Source organism: Nannospalax galili, unplaced genomic scaffold (assembly GCF_000622305.1).
Source record: "Nannospalax galili isolate Female #2095 unplaced genomic scaffold, S.galili_v1.0 scaffold44, whole genome shotgun sequence".
Taxonomy (NCBI): domain Eukaryota; kingdom Metazoa; phylum Chordata; class Mammalia; order Rodentia; family Spalacidae; genus Nannospalax; species Nannospalax galili.
This window is the reverse complement of record NW_008355789.1, coordinates 3,611,138-3,632,893: the sequence shown is the minus strand read 5'-3', so window position 1 is coordinate 3,632,893 and position 21,756 is coordinate 3,611,138. Positions and strand designations below refer to the sequence as shown.

The window sequence follows — 21,756 nt, the reverse complement described above, 5'->3', positions numbered from 1 at the left end:
CCCTCACACCCTGTTGGATGCAGAGCCTGATTCCTCTACCTTGCCCTGGCTCTTGCTCTCAGTTATCTGAACTTTCACAATCTTAATTGCATTTTATCCTTTCCAAGGTGGGCTGGCTTAAGCCTCCCTGAGTCCCAGCTAAGTGAGCTAGAGCTGTTTCCCCGAAGACTGATGCAGGGAACCTGGAGTGAATCCTCAGTGGAATGAGGCAGACATGGACCAAAGCCTTAACCTCAAGGTGGAAGCTCTTACAGCAAAGGCAACTTCTGGCTCTGAACCTACTGTGCACAATCACCCCTTACTCCTCACATCAAACCTATAGGGTGGGTATTTTTAAAAATATTCACATATGGGGCTGAAGAAATGGCTCAGCAGTTAAGAGCACTGACTGCCCTTGCAGAGGACCCAGGTTCGATTCCCAGCACCCACATGGTGGCTACAAAGCATTATGCAGGCAATACACTCATATACATAAAATAAAAATAATAAATAAAATATTTTAAAACATATGCATGTGTATATGTTTGTGTGCATGTGTGTGTTCATGTATGTGCAGGTACACGTGTATGCAGGTGCATGTGCCATTGCACATGCCTGCATGTAGAGGCCAGGATAGTCTGAGGCATCATCCTCAGGTTCGCTACCCATCTCCTTTGAGATAGAGTCTCTAACCAGCCTGGAGCCCATCAGGCTAGACTGACTGGCCACTGATCTGCAGGGTTCCTCCTGTCTCTACTTTCCATCTCTGCGTTTACAAACACATGCCACCAAGCCCAACTTTCTGCATGGTTGTTGGAAATGAAATTCCGGTCCTCAGGCTTGAGAGGCAAGCACTTGATTGACTGAGACATCTCTCCATTCCTAGGGTGGGCATTGTTCTCACTTTGTATATGAAAGCTGAGGTACTGAGCCATTAAGACCTGTCCATCTAATGAGTAGAGTAGTGTGATTTAGAGTCTGTGCTGCTTCTACATTCTAGAAGCTACAGTTCAGGGCCTACGGCCTGCTTTCATGAATGATGATCACAGAACATAGCCACACCTATTCATTTACATATCATCCAGGACTACTTTGAAAGACAAATTATCTTTGTGATAGTTAATATTCTTCTAATCTTATCTATGTGTGTATGTGTGTGCCCACATAAGTTTAGGTGCATCAGGTGTACGCAGGTGCCTATAGAGGCCAGAAGAGGGCATCATATCACACAGAACTAGAATTACAGGTGATTGTGAGTCATCAGATGTGGGTGCTGGGGACCCAACCCAGATCCCGTGCAAGAGCAGTAAGTGCTCTTAATCACCGAAGTTCTCTTCAGCCCTGTGATAGTTAACACTGATTCTCAGTTTGGCAGGCTCTAGAGCCACCTTGGGCGTGTCTACAAGGGAGTTCTCAGATTAGGTTAATTGAGGTAGGAAGAATCATCCCGAAGACTGGCAACTCCATTCTATGGGCTGAGGTCCATTTAAATAAAGTTCAAATGTGATCTGAACAGTACATGCATCTGTCTCTGCTTCCTGACTGCAGATGTAATGTGACCAACCGCCTCGTGCTCCTGCTGACTTCCCCTCCCACATAGACTGTACCCTGAAACTGTGAGCCCCCAAATCCTTCCTTCCTTAAGTTGCTTTGGTCAAACATTTAACAAGAAAAGTCACAACACATCTGCCAACTTAAAATATTAACTGCTGGTCTCAGCTAGAACAAGTTTGGCTAACCCTGCTTCATGTGGTACTGTCAGTCATGACTCTATGACATCGAATGTGATGTTCCTAGACAGGTGCCACTGCCTTTTTCTGCAGCGCCACCCCTAGTTTTCAGAGGATCAGGAATACCCTTGTCCCCTGTACCCAAAGCAACAACGGACAACCAACTGCAAATTTAGGGAGACAGGACTAAGGCCAGGAGCCCATGAGCAGTTGGAGTGGCCCTTTCAGAGTCAGTTCCAAGAACCCGGCAAGAGCGGGATTGCCTCAGCACCTGCCTAGCACCTTCTGGGGCTGTCCTTTGCTGTCCTTTAAGTGGTACACAAGTGGGGAAGGGCCATGATAGCTTCAGGGTTAGGGTGGGTGACAGAAAGACAACCCCTCTGAAGTTCATGGTTACCTGCCCGCCCCAGGCACACCTGCTCCTTCGGAGACTCTGGATAGCAGTCTTGCCTGACTATACTAGGGCTGTGTTGCCTCACTAGAGCTCCAAGGGCAAAGTATTCAAATCTCCTTTCTATAGTGGAAGGAGCAGGGGCCAAGCAACTGGGCTCTGACTGTGGCAGCACATAATGAACACTCAGAAATGTGCCTGTCTGTGTCCTTGGAACCTCTGGATGTGCCAGCGTCCATGGAAAAACAAAGTCAGGCTGCAGATGAGAGTGAGGTGGAATATAACTGACCTTAAACCTGGGAGAATCTTGAGTGACCCAAGTTCCCAAATGACCATCGGGTTTTGATGGGAGTGGAGAGGAGGGAAGCGGAAGAGGCCAGTGTGCTATGATAAGGAAGGACTATGTCTGGAAATGGAGCAAGAACCATGAGCCAGGAACTCATCAGCCTATAGACACTGGAAAGGGAAGGAAGTGGATTCTCCCAGAGCCTCTAGGAGGAAGAAGCCTGTCCATACCATGGTCTTAACCTAGCAAGACCCACCATACTCCCACTTTGAGAATCGTAAGGTAGTAATTAAATTTGTGATGTTGCAGCCACAGGTGTGGGGTCTTGCTTCCACTGGCACCACATACCAAGGCTGGAAATTGAACTGGAAGGCTGGGTGTTAGGGGGAAGAGGAAGAGGAGACAGCATCCCAGACAGGAAGCCTGAACAGTAGATATATTTTAAATGCAGGGTCTAGATGCTGCCTGCAGGGGTCACCCCTCACTGGGTGACCTGTGAATCTCTTGGTTCCTCGAGAGAGACTCAGTATCAAGTTCCTTAGTGGGGTGAGTGTTTCCAGCAGGAAGTCAACACTTAGGGGTTCCGTGAAAGGCACCAAGACAAACATATGATTCAGGACATTTGATTAGTCCTGTTCTTTCTAATTCTAAATAAGGTATGCACAGAGGCTTCTTGGGAGTTGAAAAAGAGTTTTCTGCAAATCATTACGTTAGACATTTAAGCTGGGTGAACATTATGGCCTATAAATTGGATCTCAGTAGAGCTGTTATAGACAGGAAGGAAAGGGAGCCTGTGCTAACAATTCTACCTGGGAGCTGGAGAGATGGCTCAGGGGTTAAGAGCACTGGCTTCTTGTGTGGAGGACCTGGGTTCGGTTCCTAGTACCCACATGGTGGCTCACAACCATTTGTAACTCTAATTCTAGAGGATTTGATGCCCTCTTCTGGCCTCTATGGGTGCCGAGCATTCATATGGTGCACATACATAGATGTAGGCAAATATTCATACACACAAAATAAAAATAAATAAACCTTTAAAGAAAATCAATTCTACCTAGGATACTTGGACATCATCTGCACCTTTACCTGATGCTTAGTTTTCAAACCCCCATCAGTTTGGCAGGAGGATTCCATTCACACAGGAAAGAGACAGGTTTGAAGGCATGCTCTGGGTCTTGCTCAGACACTGTGAATAGCAATCCCCGGAGTGGGGAAAGAAGGATCCCAAGAGCTCTCTAAGAGGAGGACCAGGAGACGGGACCATCCTGCACTTCAGACACAGGGTCCCTATGTTTGGGAAGGCAAGCTTCCAGGAACTGGGCTACCTGCTTCTCTTGCCTCCAGTTTCTAAATCGTATCATTAAGCCCCCTCAATGTTGTAGCTCTGAGCAGAGCCTGATGGTGAGAACAGAAATAGCAGTGACTTTGGACTTGGCCGCAGGGCAAAAGCTGGACCCCCTCACCCCACCCTCAGAGGCATCTCAGCTTCCCCTTCTGCTAGTGAGAGACACACAGTGAGTAAAACCACAAGAAGAAGGAAGGCCCCACTGGGCTCCTGCAGGAGCCTGGCCAAGTGATGACAAGAAGCAAAGCTGTGGTTCCAGGGAGCACACAGTCCAGTCTGCACAGCAGCTGGGGTACTCCACAGTGTGAGCTGCATCAAATATGGAAGTTTGGTCTGCCATCATGGTCAGTCTGATGCCAAACCCCAAACCACTCTCCAACAGCAGCTATGCAATGGACCCCCTATCCTATAATCGAAACAGAGATGCGCCCTGCGTTCACTTAGGCCGAGGTCTCAGCTGATTGCAGGCTCTCTTGCAACCCTTCCAATAAAACCACCTCTGAGTTTCCACCATCAGTATAGTGAGAACTGCAAACAGCTTGGCTTCATACCATGGGTATCTCCAGGGACATGGACCTGGAGAGAGCAGACATTCAGAAAGCTGGTCAGCCCAGAGCCCATCTGCCCTGTGGCCTCAGCACCACCAGGGCCTTGCTTTGAAGCCAGCAGCCCTAGGCCATTCCCAGCATGGCCACCTCTCCTGTGGAGAATCTTCCTGCTTTCAAAATTGGTGATTCCAGGTGTCCATATGTGCTTCCTTCCCGTGTCTGACTGATTGACCTGTGCTCAAACTTTGTAATCGCTCTCCTGCCCCACTTTCTCCTGTGTAAGAGAACCAGCAAGGAGCTATCGGGATAGATCTGTAACACTCCACTCTCATCTGTGTGTGTCAGGCTTTGTGGATGTAGCTCTGAGACCATATGATGACATTTTGGGATGTGCCATGGGATCACTGGTAGAACTTTCTGGAAAACAGGTCATGTACAATGAGAGCTATGCATTATCATGAGCTAAGGAAGTATCCAGAAAATAATCATTCCATTCACGGGGCTCTGTGTAGGAAGTAATAGTCAAAATATACTTGATATCGGGTGTGATGGTACACTCCTAGAATCCGAACACTTGGGAGGCTGAGGCTGGAAGATCCAGAGCATGAGGCCATCCTGGCCTACACATCCTGCCTTAATAAACAAATAAAATATACACTTGGCAAGCACTAAGAAAACCACAGGTACTAACCATGCCTCAGAGGTACTCACTTGGCAGGAACAGGACTCGGAGGCTCCTGGCTGGGCCAGGCATGCATCTTTCTGTTGCTGGTTGGTGAAGAAATCTGAAGGCTTCTGAGGAAGGGCCGTCACAGCTAAGGGTGGAGAGGGAGGTCCAGGGACAGCTGGAGGGACCTTGAGCATCAACTCTTTACTCTTCTCTGAAGGATGCTTACAGTAAGCAGTTGGTCCACACCAGTGTGGGACCACTAAGCATCTGCCCACTGGAAGCTCCTCTCAAGTTTCATCTCCCCCCGTGGGCCTTGGCCCATGACACATAGATGGGCGGTGGTCAGGAGGAAGCATGAATGAGTTGTTCTTTGTGGTCTAACACAAGCACCCCCTCCTCTAGAAAACCTTTTCTGAACCCATCCCCTCCAGGAGGTTACTTTACCCTCAGTCAGAACACTGATCATGCTTTCTATGTTACCCTTCCTCTAGATCAGCTGTCATACAAACATAGGAAACATATCTGAGTCATCTTATATTTCAGTACCCAACAACAGGCATAGAATAAAGCTGTTGAGATACATGAGGAGATGGCTCAGTGGGTAAGAACACTTGCTATGCAAACATGACAAACTGAGTTCAAATGCCAGAACCCACATAGAAAGTCTGCATGCCTGTAACCTCAATACTGAGGGGTGAGGGGAGGCAGGAGGGTAACCAGGGCTTATTGGTCAGTAGCTTAGCTCCAAGTTCACTGAGCGACCCTGTCTCAAGGTTGTAAGGCAGAGAATGATACATCAGGATACCCAAAGTCACCCTATGGTCTCCGTGCGCACTGCCCCCCACATGTGCATACCAAATACACATATACACACAACCAATAAATACTAAATTTGTATAAGTTTGCATCATTTAACAAGTTAAGAAGATCTTGTCATTTGTGGAGGAGGCCCAGCAATGAGGGAAGAGCAGCCCCCAGGAGCCCCTCTGGATGAGACCAGCCAGGGTGGAGCTGCTGGATGCTGACCCGGGACATACTGAAGATTAGCAGGGAGGACAGGTCCCTTGGTCCCTCAGGGAGTGTCCCCCAGAAACATTCAGTAACCATGAGACCCAAGTCAGCTTAGGTCTCTGCTGATGCCTGCGGAACGTCATGCTTGACCCAGACAATGGCGGCAGCACCTTGTCTCTTCAAGGGCTGACCAGCATCCCCTTGGGGAGTCCTCCTCAGGGAGTCCTCCTCCCAGAGCTCTTCATAAGGATTCTGTAACAAGTACCTTGGAAATGGGGGCACTCAGAGGAATGGACAGGTGTCACCATGTCTTCCAGAACTTTGAAGACAGTTGAGAGCTATTGTTGAGGAAAGAAGGAGATGCCTGACCTGCCTTCCTGGGCCTCTGTGACTGTGGTTTGGTGGGACACTCCCCAAAGGCATCTTGGGTCAGTTTTCTTGGAGATGCTGGGTCTTTCTACCATGTTGCCCTCTGTGCCTGGTATCAGGGAGGAGAGATGTTGGCAATCTTCACTGGGATCCTTCTCATTTTGAGCCCTTCTGGATGAGGAAATAAGGGAGACAGTGTGGGGAGAGGGAGGGGAGACAGAGACAGACAGAGGAAGAAGAGGAAGACAGAAGGGGAAAGGGGGGAGAGGAGAGACAGGAGAGGAGGCATTCCCTACCTCACTAGCTCTTTCCTTTCTTATACTTTTCCTTTCTTCCAGGAAGAAGAGAGGAAGGAGAAGAGGAAAGAGGGAGGGTAGAGGAGGAGAGGTGGAGAGGAGGGGAGAGGGAAAAGAAGCAACTTCTCTCCTTTGCTTCCTCATAGTCCCAGAATAACTGCTGTGTGTGCAGTCCTGTTCTAGATGGGAGAGATGCTAGATGATTCTCTGGTAGGAGAGACTTACCAAGGCACCCTGGGAGAGAGTGGCAGTTGTCTACCAGTGACTGTATTCCACAGAGCCCCCGAGATGTGTCTGAGTGTGCTGCTGATACATCATAATATACATAGTCACGGGTTCAGTGACTAGATAGGAAACCAGCAGGCTGCCGGCAAGTTCCGGTCCCCTTTGACCCCCTGAAAGCTTCTGGGAGTCCCAAACAGGACTCTACTGACCACTCACTTGCCTGATCCTGGTTTAACGCTATGAGCATAATGAAATGTGGTACATGCAAGCCATAGAATTTTACTCAGCTATAAAGAAAAATGAAATCATGACATTTTTAGGAAAATGGATAGGACCTGAGGTTTTTAGGTTAAGTGAAATAAGCCAGGCTCAGAAATACAGACATAGCATGTTTCTCTCATATATGGAATCTAGATTTAAATTTATATATTTGGGGGAACATATGTGTAGATCATGACAATAGAAGGGAGTCTGTCGTGATCCTGCAGACTAAGAGAACAATGGGATATACGTGGCATGAAAGGAGAGCTGAGGACTGTTTGTGGGGGACAAGGACCAGCAAGAGGTGAGAAAGGGAAGATGGGGGGTAATGAGTGAGGGGATGAGTAAGAGCAAAGCCTGCTGACATCCATGTGTGAAAATGTCACAGTGAAACCCACAATAGTGCATGCTAACTTTAAAAATTATTAAGAAGATGGGCTGGAGAGATGGCTCAGCAGTTAAGAACACTGACTATTCTTGCAGAAGACCCAGGTTCAAATCCCAGCACCCACAAGGCAGCTAACAACTAGCCATAGCTCCAGTTCCAGGGGCTCCAACAGACTCTTCTGTCCTCTGTGGGCATTGCACAATATGGGTGCACTTACCTACATGTAGGCATAACACTCATACACATAAAATTAAAAATAATAAATAAAATATTTTTAAAAGGAATTAAGAATGGAAACTGTTTGCTTCCCATTGTAGCACTCCTAGTTCACGTGTGCATACATGTGTTTGTGTATGAGTGTGTAAGTGTGTGTGCGTGTGCGTGTGTGTGTGTGTACATGAAGTGCATGTGTGTGCAGGTATTCTTAGATGTGTGTGTATTGAAAATGGACACCAGAGGATAACCTTAGGTATCATTCCACAGGTACTAATCAACTCACCAGGTAGGCTAGGCTGACTCCAAGAGTCCAGCTGTCTTGGCCTTCCCAGAGCTGGGATTACAAATATGCACCACCACACCTGGCTCTTTTTTGACATAGGTTCTAGGGGTCAAACTCAGGCCCTCACGCTTACAAGGCAGGCATTTCAAGAACTGTGTCATTAAGCAGGAATTTAATGAACTGAGCCATTACCCAGTCCCCTAGTTCATCTCTGAGAGCTTGCTGGTTTGAAGTTGGCCGTCATTTGTACCCACACCAAGTAACAAGGTAGGGACATACCATGCTGTAACCCAGAACGTCAATCTGTTTGTAATACATTATTATGTAACAGAGGCCTAATTGTGAATCATAATTTTTTCATTAACTGATCTCATTTTACTTGGTAATATCCACTTAGGCTTTTGAGAGCAATAAAACTCCATTTCTTTTCAATATTAAATGATTCAGTTGGCTCACTGATTTAGACTTTTACTACCCCCCCATTCCAAGCAAACAAGTCATACCTCTTTGCAATGATAACAAGGACCATCAAGATCATGAAAGCCTGCTTCCCCTCCAGCATATCTCATGAGGTGAAGGAGCAAGTGCACCCCATTCCACAATGGAGCTTTGGAACGGCCCTCATATGCCTAAAAACCCTTAGTAATTCATGCATGGGCCACACTGTACCCCTTAATTAACCCTAACCTTCTTGATGGATCTGAGTTTTCTGTCTCCAAAAGAAACTGGTAACAAAGATGAGATGTTCTTCCCAGCCTGCTGCCAAGCACAGGTGGGGCCGCTGCCCAGGGAGTTGGGCCTCCGGGGATGGAATCTCAGCTCCTTCCTTTCCTCCTGTGTGACCCAGGTACATTGCTGGTCCTCTATGTGTCTCTTTGTGAGGAAGCTTAGTGTGAGACGAAGGGCCTAGAAGTGGTCTGCTCAGGGGAACTGTAAGCACTCAGGTAATGTTAATCAGAGTTATCCAAGAACTTACATCTGAGACCCAAAGGGAGGTCAGAGCCTCCAGAGGAGAGGCGCCTCATACATGCTGGTCCAGAGAATCTGATTGGGATTTTAGCAGTCCCTTTAGACCTGTAGACCTTAGACCTCCCGTACTCCCTGTCCCTCTTTTTCCTCTCTCTTCTCTGCCATACCCGTACTCCAGTTTGCCTTTGAAATCATTGGCTCCCTAAGTTCCTTCCACTGCACAACATCCTCTGAACTCTTCCAGTCAGCTGTGTGGTCTTCCTTTGAACATTGTGTTGGCCAGGGTCGTGGAAGGCTCCCCTTTGTGACCAGGTGTCCTTCTGTCTCCCAGGTCAGCTCTTAGCAGAGTGACCCAAGAGGAGGTGGTCATCTGGAGCTCTGAGTACCCTGATCATGAAGATCTGGGGACCCTGGCCCTGCCTGTCTCCAGGCTGCACCTTTAGGGCCTGGTCCTGATCTGCTTATGCATCCTCAGGTATCTGACTCCATCTCTTCCACACCTCTAATGGTTTTGAGCATGTCTGGTGGGGTAGATATCACTGCCACCATCTCTGCCTTATGATCTTATGATTCTCCTGACAGCCTGTTCTTGGGAACCAGTTTGAATGTCCCTGCCTATCAGCTGTAACCTCTCTTGCTATAGCAAGCCTGATCACCATTGATTGTGTGTGCTCTCTCTGAGATACATCTGATTGCTTTATATGTGTTATCTAATGCAGCCCTTGCAGATCTTGGTAGGGGCTACTATAATCTCTACTTTAAATACAGAGGAGGATGGGCTTAGGGAGGCAGACACTTGCTGTGGTCTCTCAGCTGTGTGTGGTGGAGCAGAAGAATTTGAAACTGTAACGGGTGACTCTGAAGCCAGTGTTATTCCAACTGAGCCCCCTCCTTCATGTGCCTGGGAAGATCCTGGGCCTGGGGTATGGTTACATCCACAAATCCACCAGGACTCCAGGGAGGGGTTCCCGGAGCCTGTGGAGGGCTGTTGCCTGGGTCCCTATGCCCCTCTTGGGGTCTGAAGTGGCAGGAGGCAGTATGACTAGGGTGGGCCAGCCATCTCTCCCTCTCTCTCTCTCAGCACACAGACAGTGGAGAGGGGGATGGGTTGCCAGAACTGGGCAGAGGAGAAGTCCTCAACAAGGGGCTGGATGTGCGCAAACTCAGGACTACAGGAAATGGGGTGGAAGGGTACAGACTGGAAGAGATGCAGAAGCCCATCTAGGGGACTGAGGCCAGAATCCCTGGCAGGGAGACAGGCTGGGAAAGGTGGGGGTTCTGGGCTGGAGCCAGGGGCATCAGGTTCACACCCATCTGTTTGCAACTGCTGCTTGGAACAGCTACTATACAAAATGAAGGAATGGATTCGTATGTGGATGAATCTTTGAGAAATATGAACATTCCTTTCTCTCCTCACTCGCCATGGAAGGGGCTGAGATTGTTTTACCTGAAGCTGTTGTGAGGAGGGGAAGGGGATTGATGTGGCATATACAGGGGTACACTCTGACCCACTGTCTCCTTGTCCCTTCTTTCTCCAGAGGCTCCTGCCAAGCCTGAGGAGGCAGAGGCTGAGCCCTTCACGGACTCTTCCCTGTTTGCACACTGGGGTCAGGAGCTCAGCCCAGAAGGCCGGCGTGAGGCTCTAAAGCAGTTCCAGTACTACGGCTACAACGCCTACCTCAGTGACCGCCTGCCTCTCGACCGGCCGCTGCCAGACCTCAGACCCAGTGGGTGAGCAGTAAATGACTAGGCTGCCTGTGGGGACCTTGTCCTCACAGTGCTGGGGACAGAGCCAGGGAGGGGGGAGGGAGCAGATTCTTGGGTCCCCCCTCATCCAGGGTCTGTCATCCCAGCCTCAGTTTCCCCAGCTGTCCAGAGTAGGGGAACAGCTTCTTCCTATTAGAGGGTTTGAGGATTAATAATCCAAATTACCCCTTCAGGGTGCCAAAGTCATCTCGCATTCCCACTAATATGTCATTTTAACCCAATTAGCTGCATTTTTATGAATAATTTTTTTCTTTAAATTAGTTTTTTTTAAATACATCCATCTTCAGGGTGAACAAGTCATTACACCCAACAGAGAAGTATGCCTTGACTTCACTCTTTGTTACACAAGGATGTTACTTTGAGATTCAGCTCGAATTTTTATTATTCCTAATTATTAAAAACGTGGGTACATACCACAGTAAGAAAATCTCATTAACTTTTGTGAGCTCCCCGCACCTTCTCCCCTCTTTCTCCTCGGTTTTAAAATGTTACTCAAAGCCATAAACCACAGTGAGTTTATGGCTGGAGTTGCTAGGACTTTTCAAGCAGCCAAACTTGGAAGCTATGATCTCTTAGGGAGAGAAGTTCAGCTCAGCTCTGTCAACATTTACAGAGCACCTGATGTATACTGTGGAATTGGGTGTGATTGTTCCTGGCCCTGGGGGAACCTGGCTGGGCTATAGGGATTGAAAATCTGGGGACCTACAAAGGGGGAAAGGAATATGTACCCACTTAAAGATGATTTATGAAGTCTTGTGTGTGTGTGCATGTACAGGTACATGTGCACATGGCGTATGTGTGGACATGTGAGTGCCTATGAAGGCCAGAGGTCAGCCTCGGGTGTCATTACTCGGGTGCTTGCACCTTGTGTTTTTAGATAGAGTCCCTCACTGGCCTGGAGCTCACCACGTGGGCTGTGTTGCCATGTAGGGATCATGATCGGGGTCATTTTTTTCTGCAAAATAAAACATTGCAAGGCAGGAAAAATCTCAGTCACAGTAGAAAGCAACAGGTAGCAAACTTTATTAAAAGTAAAGAAACACATAGGTACATACACCTGCAAAGAGAGAAGTGCTCCGCATGGAGAGGTGATTCAGAAGCCAAAACTTCTAAAGCCCCAAGGAAGGCTTGGACCTTCTAAGTGTTTTTGGTGGGTTCCCCTTCCCTAATTTTGGAATGGCCAACTTAAACAAAGAAAGGAGAGCCCATTGGTCAGCTCCAAGCTGAGGAAAGCATGTCCAGATCCAAATAAACTGATCGAAACAGTCAGTCAGAAAAGAGGCCATGCTGGCTAGGGACGAGCTCCCAGGCCTTTGTCTCCAACCAGGAAGAAGGCCATCTCATCAGTGGCCCTGTCTGCTTCTCAGAGATTTAGCTCCTCAGCCAGGCTGACTGTCCAACAGTCCCTGGAAATCCTCCTGTCTCCACCTCCCAAAAGCTGGGATTATAAACACATGCCACCATGCCCCATGTACTTACGTTAGTTAGTTAGTTAGTTAGTTAGTTAGTTAGTTAGTTAGTTAAAGTTAGTTAGTTACAGAGTCTCCCTGTAGACCCAGCTAGCCTGAAGCTCACTATATATAGACCAGGCTGACCTCTAAGTCACAGAGATCAGCCTGTCTCTGCCTCCTAAGTGCTGGGATTAAAGGCATGGGCCACTGTGGCTGGCTCCTGGCTTTTTTACATGACAACTGAGATTGAACTCAAGTCCTCTGCTTGCGTGGCTAACACTTTACCAACTGAGCCATTTCCCCAGTCCTCATAAAGCCTTTATAGTGTGCTCGTATCTACAGAAGTGGATATAATAGTGAACAAAAGAGCTTATAGCCCCCATTCTAGTTGGGCAGGAACAGGTAAGAAACCCAAATACACAGCCTGATCCCATTGTGGCACATGATACAGAGAACAGAAATTGGGAGAGGGCATGGCGGCCTCCGGGATAGGAGTGGGGGTAGTGAACTCTCACAGGTCATCAGAGACTCTCACTCTGAAGGTGATATCTGGGTAAAGAGCCCGTGGGCATGAGGAAGGAAGCCGTGGAGGCAGAGGGACTAGGAAGCTCTGCCCCAAGGTAATAGCTTGCTGGCATGTTTGAGAGCCTGCTTCAAAAGCCAAAAACTAAACAAATCCCGATGCCAGAGCGACAGCCTGGATCCAGTTAGTGAAGGTTTCCAGGGTGGTGCTGTGCAACTGAGGCTGGGAACTGCAGAAGGGCTTTGCAGGCTTCTGTGCTGTGCGGCTTTGCTCTGTGAGGTAGGGCTGCACGGGCGGGGCTGGAGCAGGTTTGTTGCTCACTCGGGTTGCTAGTGTCAGAGGTTGTCCCGGCTGCTGTGCTGACAGACCTTGTTGGAGGAATATCACCTGGAGACTGCTGCCTGGGCAGTGAGAGGCAGAGGGCCAGGCTGGGAAGGCAGCACAAGACACTGAGATGGCACTGGTTTCTGGAAAGATCCTGAACTTCACTTCGTCAGGCCGTATGATTTAAGTGCTATACAGACTGTGCCTAGGAGAAGCCGGTCTGAGCTGGGTAGGAGCCTAGGGTCAGCCAACCCTGGGGCATCTCTGGGCCACATTGGATTGAAGAATTGTCTTACGCCACAGTTTCCAGGGATGTTTAACCCATATACATTTATTTTGTGTGACATTTGTGATGCAACATTGCCATCTAAAAGTTCCTTGAGAACTGTATGATCGAGTTACAAAAAAAATTCACATACACACAAAAACATCTGAGGGACTCTGAAGAAGGGGTCCTCAGAAGAAGTTGGGTCTTTTGCTATGACCTTGGCCAGCAGAAAAGTCATGGACTTTGCTCCCAATCTGGCACAAAATACAGGCATGGTTCTATGCTGGTTTGTTCACAGTTAAAAGGAAAATAAATTATGGAAAGGGTGGATCTTATTGTAGCCTGTTGTAACAACAACCAGCATTGATGTGAGCTGGACAAGTTGAGTGTGCCTTTCCCACAGGAATCACACCTAGAGTGCCTGCCCTGGCAATATACAAGACAATGATGTATTCTTCTATTCGAAGTCAAGTAAATCCAGGGACAAGGAAGAAGTCTGAGGTGCCAGAGATGGATAAGTGGCCCTGTTGAGCTTTGACCCACGAGTCTGGGTGCTACATCCTGGTTACAGTACTGGCCCCTGTCTGTATTTAGTTTGTGCCCAGTCTGGCTCAGAATTGAACCACAGGCCCCTTACTCCCCACTGAGGTAGACACTATTTCTTCCCTGTGGGGTTAGCCTGAGAGGGGGGCTCTAAAGGACCCAGGATGGGTAGCATCCTGCAGTTTCCTGCTAGCATCAGCCTTCCACACGGGGCTGCACGGTTAGTGGAGCCTCCAAGTCTAGTGAGGGATGAGGTCATTTATCTTGACCCTCTTCTCTGGACAGAAGAACACTGAGTCTCTAATACAGGCAATAGACACTGGGTTTTAACAATGGGCAGATTCTCTTTGCACATGAACTTGGAAGGCTCTGTCTAGCTGTGTTCCAGCTCACCAGCCAGACACACACCCAAGAGGGAGAGCTGTTGGTAGACCGCTCAGAGCAAATATGGGCTTAGGTAGAACAAGACCTTACTTTGATGATTTCTATCCAAACATTCCTGCCCATTAGGCAGCCCCAGATTGGCTTCCCATTTAACTTGTTTTGGAAACATCTTTCTAATAGTTCCTCTCTGGTCCTGTTTCAGATGACACTGGCAAAAACGTAAGGGGCATGAGGCTCCTTTTCAGGCAAATGTTTGGCACTCTGTTTACGTTCGCTCTCTGACTCCCCACAGTAACTTGATGAAGTAAGTTGTGTCACTAGTCTCCATGGTACAGACAAGGAAATGGAGGCACAGAGAGGTTGTATGAGCTACACAGCGTCACTAGAGCGATCAAATTTGGACGTGTACCCACTGTACTACTGTGCTGTGAGGCCACAATTAGTGTCACCCTCCTGGGGCAGGAGGGTCTGCTTTAGCAGAGCACTGCATGTGGGCTGGCCAGCTGGGAGGGATGATGTCTGCTTCTATGTTTTGGAAAAATTTCTTGAGTAACCATCAGCTTCATTGCCAAGGCTCAGAGTGATGCATTCGCTAAGGGAATTTGGATTGAGGAGGGTGAGAAGAAGCCCTGTGTTCACAGCCATCTCCAGAAAGGCTTTCCATACGGAGCTCGATGCCACCTGAGTCCCTGGGCCTTCAGTCACCTCCTGCTGCTCTGGGTCCTCAGCCTTGGATGGGTCCTCAGTTCTTCCCTTTGCTCTTGATGCTCCTGATTTTACTCTTCCAATTTGAACCCTGCCCATACAGTGCTTGACTTAGTCCTGAGGAGAACGTTGGTGTTCCAGTCCTGCCCCCTCCCCTGTTTTATCTCTTGCTGGTCCCTGGGTGCTAAAAAAAATGTAGCTAATCCACCTTGTTATTTGCCTGTATTCAGGACAAAGTACATTAAGAATGAAAATAGTCCATTCAGTTGGTCACTAGGTTCCTTGAATTTATTCATCCAATGAACATTTATTGAGCACTGAGTGGGTACCAGACAGGAGCAAAGCATGAGACAGGCCAGGCCTCTGGATCCCATGCTGAGATGTGAATCAATGGTACCTGGTGGAAGGTAAGATGGGTGTCTGAGAACTTGCTGAGGGTCCCCTGGAACCCCTGGGGAAGAATCATTCTGATGGCTTCCAATAAAGCAAGGGCTTGAATTGGATAGCCCTTGGAGACCCTGTCCTTCTGTGGTGGGGCGGGGGGGGGGGGTGCTGGAGGGTGACACATAGCAGAACCCTCCCTTCTCCACTTTTGGTGTCTCCCCCAGGGAAGGATGAACATGGGGACGGGGTGGTAGAGGCTTTTACCACCTCATCTATCAAGAGAAAGGACAGACTTTTCCAGTGGCAGCAGAGAAAACCAAACTCCCCTCAATCCTCTGTTTCTTGTACAGGAGTAGAGCAGGCCAGTGGACCACCAGGAGAGATAGCACATCACCAGCCTCCTCTGGTGATCCTCTGGAAAATCCATGAGAGGCTTGAGGTCTGGCTTCCTTGCCCCCTTCTTGGGTTGGGAGTAACTGATGCTTCAGGATTAAAGGGAAGAATACCTCATTCCTGCTTGGCTAGACTTCATTCTGTCTCTCACAGCTCTGGATACAGGTACCAGATGTTCTGAGGTTTACAACATGGGCCCCCTCCTGTCTCTAGTGTCTGCTGTCTTTATTCTTGCCATTGGAATCCAAAATAACCATGAGGGGCAAAACAAAAAAAAGGCATGCATGTGTGTCAAAATTCATCAGACTGTACATGAAGGTCTGTGCACTTGACTGCACACGGTCAAGCATCAATGTGTTGAAAACTGAAGTTATGAAAAGAGATCAGGGGTAGAGACAGGAGGGAGGTGAGGTTGGAGAACCACTGAAAAGATAGATATGGGAGTCATGGGGAAGAAGGGCCATACTGAGTTGAGGCAAGCTAGCTATGTGAGGCAGTGAGGGCAGGTGGTCCTGCTACCCCTGTGACAGCTGGTGAGTGGTAGCACATCACTAAAGAGCCCCCCTCACCCCTGCTGCAGAAACAGAGCCATGTCGCATTCTGCCCTCTCAGTGTTTATTATTTCCGAACAGGGGACACTGGGAAACCTAAGGATAAGTGCCTGCCCTAGGGGTGACTGTGGGTGTGAATAAAAGGGGGTTTCAGAGCTACAGGCCTGCCAGTTGCCATGGAAACCTTATGGCCTGCCTCCAAGGTAGCTCAGGGCAGAGCTCCTGGCAGTGTTTACTTTTGTCTTTTGCTGGAAAAGCTTCAGACACTCTCTCCAGTGCCCTTTGAGGTCCATGCCCCTCCCTCCCAGGGGATAAGAGGTACGGGCTCTTAGGTTGATAGGTGGAGCATCGGGAGTTAGTAAAGGAGGTTAGATTATTTTCTACAAGCCTGGGTGAGGGCAACTGGGACAGATCCACCCTTAAACCTGGGAGCCTGAATTCCGAGCTAGAGAGAGCCTGCATCAACATCTGGGAAGGGGTGGGACAGGATGGTGGCAAAGAGAGGTTGCAGTGCAGAGCCAGGTCACCAGGCCACCTAGGAGAGGAAGGGGAGGCTCTGAGTGGAGAACTGGGATTGTGATGGCTGGGCAGTGTCCCCGGTGTTGCTGCCCATGGACTAATGATCTGTGAGAAGCTTTCCTTGCTGGACGCCAGATGCCATCTTGATGACTTCTGTACAGCTTCCCATTGAACTTGATCCTGATGTCACTTTCAAGCAGTGGATATTAATTCCCTTTTCAAAAGGAGAATGTTGAACAGTTGCAAGATGGAGACACCCATTCAGGCTGGGGAGAAGGCTCGGTAAAGTACGTGAGGACTTGAGTTCAGTCCCCAGGGTCTGTGTGAAAAAGCCTGACTTGGCAGTGTGTGTTTATAAAGCCAGCACTGGGAGACAGAGCCAGGTGGGACTTGCTGGTCAGCTGGCCTAGTCCACTCTGTGAGTTACAAGTAACAGTAAGAAGCCCTGTGTAATAGTTTTGGTTGTCAATTTGACACAACCTAGAATCAGAAGAAAGTTTCAGTGGAGTACTTATCTGGGTCAGGCTGACCTGTGGGCATGTCTGTGGGAAACTGTCTTCATTGTTAATTGATGTAGGAAGACCTAGCTCAGTGTGGGCAGCACCATTCCCTAGGCAGGTTCCTGAACTACAAAGACAGGAGCAAACAAGTAAGGATGCGTCTATTCGTTCTTTGTTCTGGACTGTGGATGGTGATGTGACTAGCCACTTGAGTTCCTGCCTTAATTTTCCCAAAATGGTGGACTGTAACTTGGCATTATAAACCAAATTAGCCCTTTCTTCCTCTATTGCTTTTTAGAACAGCAACAGATCAGAAATTAGAGCCTCTCATCTCACAATACCAAGGTGGATTGTGACTGAGGCAGACCTCCACCCACCGTGTCGACCTCTGGCTTCCACATGTGCATACACACACACACACACACACACACACACACACACACGAAACTTGTTCGGGTACCCACAGGTATGCTGCAGCAGAGCCAGTGTTTTCGTGGGTTCTCAGACTATAGGATGCTGCTCGTCCCTGACTCCACCCAGCCCAGGGGAGCCCCTCTGAGTTGAGAACTTCACTCTGGAGAGAAGTCTATCAAATACACATCCTCCGGGAGGCAACACTGTAAGAATTCTACTTCTTCACTGAAAATGCTAACTGAAAACATGGTGGGCAAGAACGCTCTTTCACTAAAGCACTCTGGGTTCTCATTAATGTTAAGCTCATTTATAGGCAAAGAGTAGAATGTGGTTCCTCTTAAAGAAAAAGTGATATTGAGCTATATCAATAGAAGTATAATACTTACTAGAGGGAAGTGGTAATTCTGCTCTTTGCTATGCAGACCTTATGTGCAAAGGTAGATTGTAAGGGAAATAGAGAAAGTAGACAATTTAGAGTATACCTAGGAGAGAGGCAAGCGTATCCGACAATGTCTCTGTGCAGGTTATAGATTAGCAGTTAGAATTTGCTTCTTTGGGCTTTCACGTGAAAGCTGGGTGATTTTCCGCAAGTGATCTCACCTCTCTATGTTTTGGTTTACAGACAGGAATCTGTTCATCAGAATACAACAAAGACTAAAATACAGTCTGTATTTAGGGCATACCACCTGGCTTATATTGCTGCGAGGTGACTTTCATTTACTTTATTTTCTGGGCCTATAATTTACATAAAGAATTTGTAAGAGAAAGATGGGGGTGGGGGTGGCATGATCCTAACATAGCTGCCTGAAGGACCACAGTGTGGAGAAGGGGACAGGGCAGAGCACTGGCCCATCAGCGTATGAGAACAGGGTCAGATGGGCACCCAGGGAAACATCAGACTGGAGTCCCTGAACAATGCTTACTCCCAACCCCAGAGATCTGGGCATCAGAATTTGATCCCATGATGGGCTTTGCTGGGGAGTAAAGAGGCTCTGCTCTCCTTGGTAGAGTGCCTCCCCTAACAGATCCAGGGACCCGGACTTCGCCTACCCCAGAAGAGAGGACCTATCTTCCCTTGCCCTGGTAGATGTAGGGGATCTATCTTTTCTTGCCTTGGTGGGTCTAGGTGATCCACCTCCTCTGCCCTGCAGACCTAGGGGAATTCACCTTTGCCTGCCCACACAGATCTAGGAGAGGCATCCTCCCCTACAGATTTAGGGGCAGCCTTTCTTCTGTGCCACAGATGGGGGGTCCCTCTTTCCCTGTTTCTGTAGATTTAGAGGACCCACCTTTCCCTTCCCTTGCAGATCTAAGAGCCCCACTTTCCCCTGGCCCTGCAGATCTGCTCCTCCCCACCTTCCTCGGCCCTAGTTACCACAGATCTGGCCTGCTTACCCACAAAACTACCAGAGATACCTGGTTGCTAATGTGACTTTTCTACCAGAGCCAGCTGACATTTGTACTCTGGGTAATCATTCATTTAGCCCACAGCCCCCAGAGCTCTAAGATGTTTGGAAACAAATGGCCTCCCTGCTTTCCGTGTTTTGTTTATATTGTAAATGGTGACTCTCCTGATTTCCTTCCTAAAATCTCCACTTCTTTGTGTAGTAGATCCTTTCTCTGCATTGGTGAAGTCACCAGAAAAGATGTTTATTGAATTTCTGTCTCTGAGAGAAAGCTGAGTGTTTTCAATACTCACAAGTACTTAGTGGTTCGATCATCAGCAGTTCCTGGGCCTCCTTGTGTTCCTCCAACAGGCCTGGACCATTCCTCTCACTTTACAGCTGGCTGGCTGGAACTCCAAGATCTCAGATACTGTTGTTTCTTCCACTTCCGAACTAGTCCCTGATTAATGACGCAGCCCTCTGTGGAGGTTGAATGAGAAGTATCTGCCATAGGCACCAGTATTTCAACACTTGGTCAGTTAGTGGTACTGTTTGGGGAGAGTCATGGAACATTTAAAGGTGTAGCCTTGCTAGAGGAAGTATGCCACTGGGGGTGGACTTTAAGAGTCCATAGCCTTGGGGCTGGACAGATGGCTCAGCAGTTAGGAGCACTTACTGATTCAGTTCAGTTCCCAGCACCCACATGGCAGCTAACAACCACCCTTAACTCCAGTTCCAGGGGATCCGATGCCCTCTTCTGGCCTCTGTGGGCATTGCATAGCATGGGTGCTCTTCCACGCATGCAGGCAAAACACTCATACACATAAATTGAAAAAAATATCTTTTTAAAATTTCTAATATTTAATATTATTTTAGTAGAAGTGCTTAGAAATTTTAAATTCACGTATAAGCAGTTTTTTAATTATTTATTTAATAACCATATATTAGGAGAAGCATTTCATTACAACAGCATTGACATATTCAATAACAATTTCCAGAGCTAAGATATATCTCTTTCAAAATTGACTGTAAATTTTTAGGTTCACAGTTGAATTAATACAGTTATACAATATTGAACTCTGTATAAAGCCCATAAGACATAAAATTGAATGAGGTTTTAACCTTTAAGAAACATCTGCATTTCATTTTAAAATATATTGTTTCATACAGAAAACAATATCATTTTTAATGCTACCAACACTTAGATGTTTGCATATGCATCTCTAATCTCTATGTACCTGAGTATTACATCAGATAGATTTCAATCGTAATGTTTTTCACATCTACTAATTATTAAGGAGCAAATTTTTATGCTTTGAAGAATTTTTTTTTCTTTTTTATCTAAATTTATTTATACACCCAATTCCCAGGTAGCACCCTCCTATAAAATCCCTCCCCCCACTAGAGCCCTTATACTATGATATCCCTGCTACTGTCTGCTGTGTTGTCAGCACACCCAGCCATTCCCCACTACTTGCCCTTCTGGTGAATCTAGTCAGCCTATCTAGAGGTCTTTGTTTTAGGAGGGTCAGCTGTTCCTCATCTAGCAGTAATCAGTTGTCAATATTCCTTTGGATAAGATTGGGGTCTGCTGTTCATTTTCCCAGTTCTGTGCTGGGTTACTATCTGGGAATCCCCTTGGCCACCCTGGCCAACAACTCAAAAGAAGATGTCACTTGTCTGGCATTGTTGCTTGTTGCTTTTTTTGTAGCCTTTAGCTATAATCATGGACAATTATGAAGTTATGTTGGCCCACTTAATCTTTGGTTTATACTTTCCTTTTGGGTGGTTAAGGCCATACAGTTGGTCCAGATAAACCAATTTATTTTTACTCTTAAGGTCGTTTGAGGATCTGTTCCTCAGGGGTCATGCAGGCTTGGGAGGAGCCCCTGGCTCCTTTCTTTTACCAGTTCAGAGATGCTCATAGTCCCCTGGAACTAGTCGACCTAGGAGGGCAAGGAGCAAAAAGTGTCCTTTATGTCCCTCTGATCAAATTATTATAGACCTCAAAGTATGTCTGTTAAACACCCAAGAAGGTTAGTTCCACCAGTCTGGTATTTTTAATTATTGTATGTCATGTAGATAAATCTTGGGCAAAGACCAGTTGTTCTCAGATAAACCTTATCTAGACATATATTTCTTGATCTGCTATGTATAATTTGTCAGTAGGCTGTAGGAGTAATATGGTTCTCTCTGGTTTTCAAAACTAGCTAGGCATTGTTTATCTCTCTCATTGTCTCACACCTCCATCATGGTTTTCCCACTTGAGATGCCCCCATTTCCCCCTTTCTCCCTTACTAATACCCTTCTCCTATGATCCTACCTATCTTGAGCTCCTTCTTTCCCTTTATCCCCTAGGATCCTTGTATACCCTTCCCTCCCCCCTCCCTTAAACTAACCCAATTTTTATCCATATCTCCCTTATTAAGGCCTGTTTCCTACTGTTCTTCTCTTTCAGGTTATTTCTTTTCCTTTACCTCCCTGTTTCCTTTCCATTATCCTGGTTCATATAGTTATGTCTGGTTGCATACTTATGTATCAGAGGCTGGTTCTAGGATCCACATATGAGGGAGAACATATGTCGATTTTTTTTCTGAGTCTGTGTTACTTCAAGTAGTATAACAGTTTCTATTTCCATCCATTTACCTGCAAATTTCATGATTTCATTTTTGTTCACT

The 21,756-nt window shown here is 47.4% G+C and overlaps 1 protein-coding gene across 2 annotated transcripts in view; it reads left to right on the top strand.

Annotated features, from left to right (window-relative positions):
* The window catches only part of Galnt18 (polypeptide N-acetylgalactosaminyltransferase 18), a 368,839-nt gene that overhangs the window by 170,990 nt on the left and 176,093 nt on the right, over nucleotides 1-21,756 (top strand). For both annotated transcript variants that reach the window (XM_008853482.2, XM_008853485.2), the window contains exon 2: nucleotides 10,506-10,698. In XM_008853482.2, coding sequence (XP_008851704.1) covers nucleotides 10,506-10,698 — 193 coding nt within the window. The remainder of the gene's footprint in view (nucleotides 1-10,505; nucleotides 10,699-21,756) is intronic.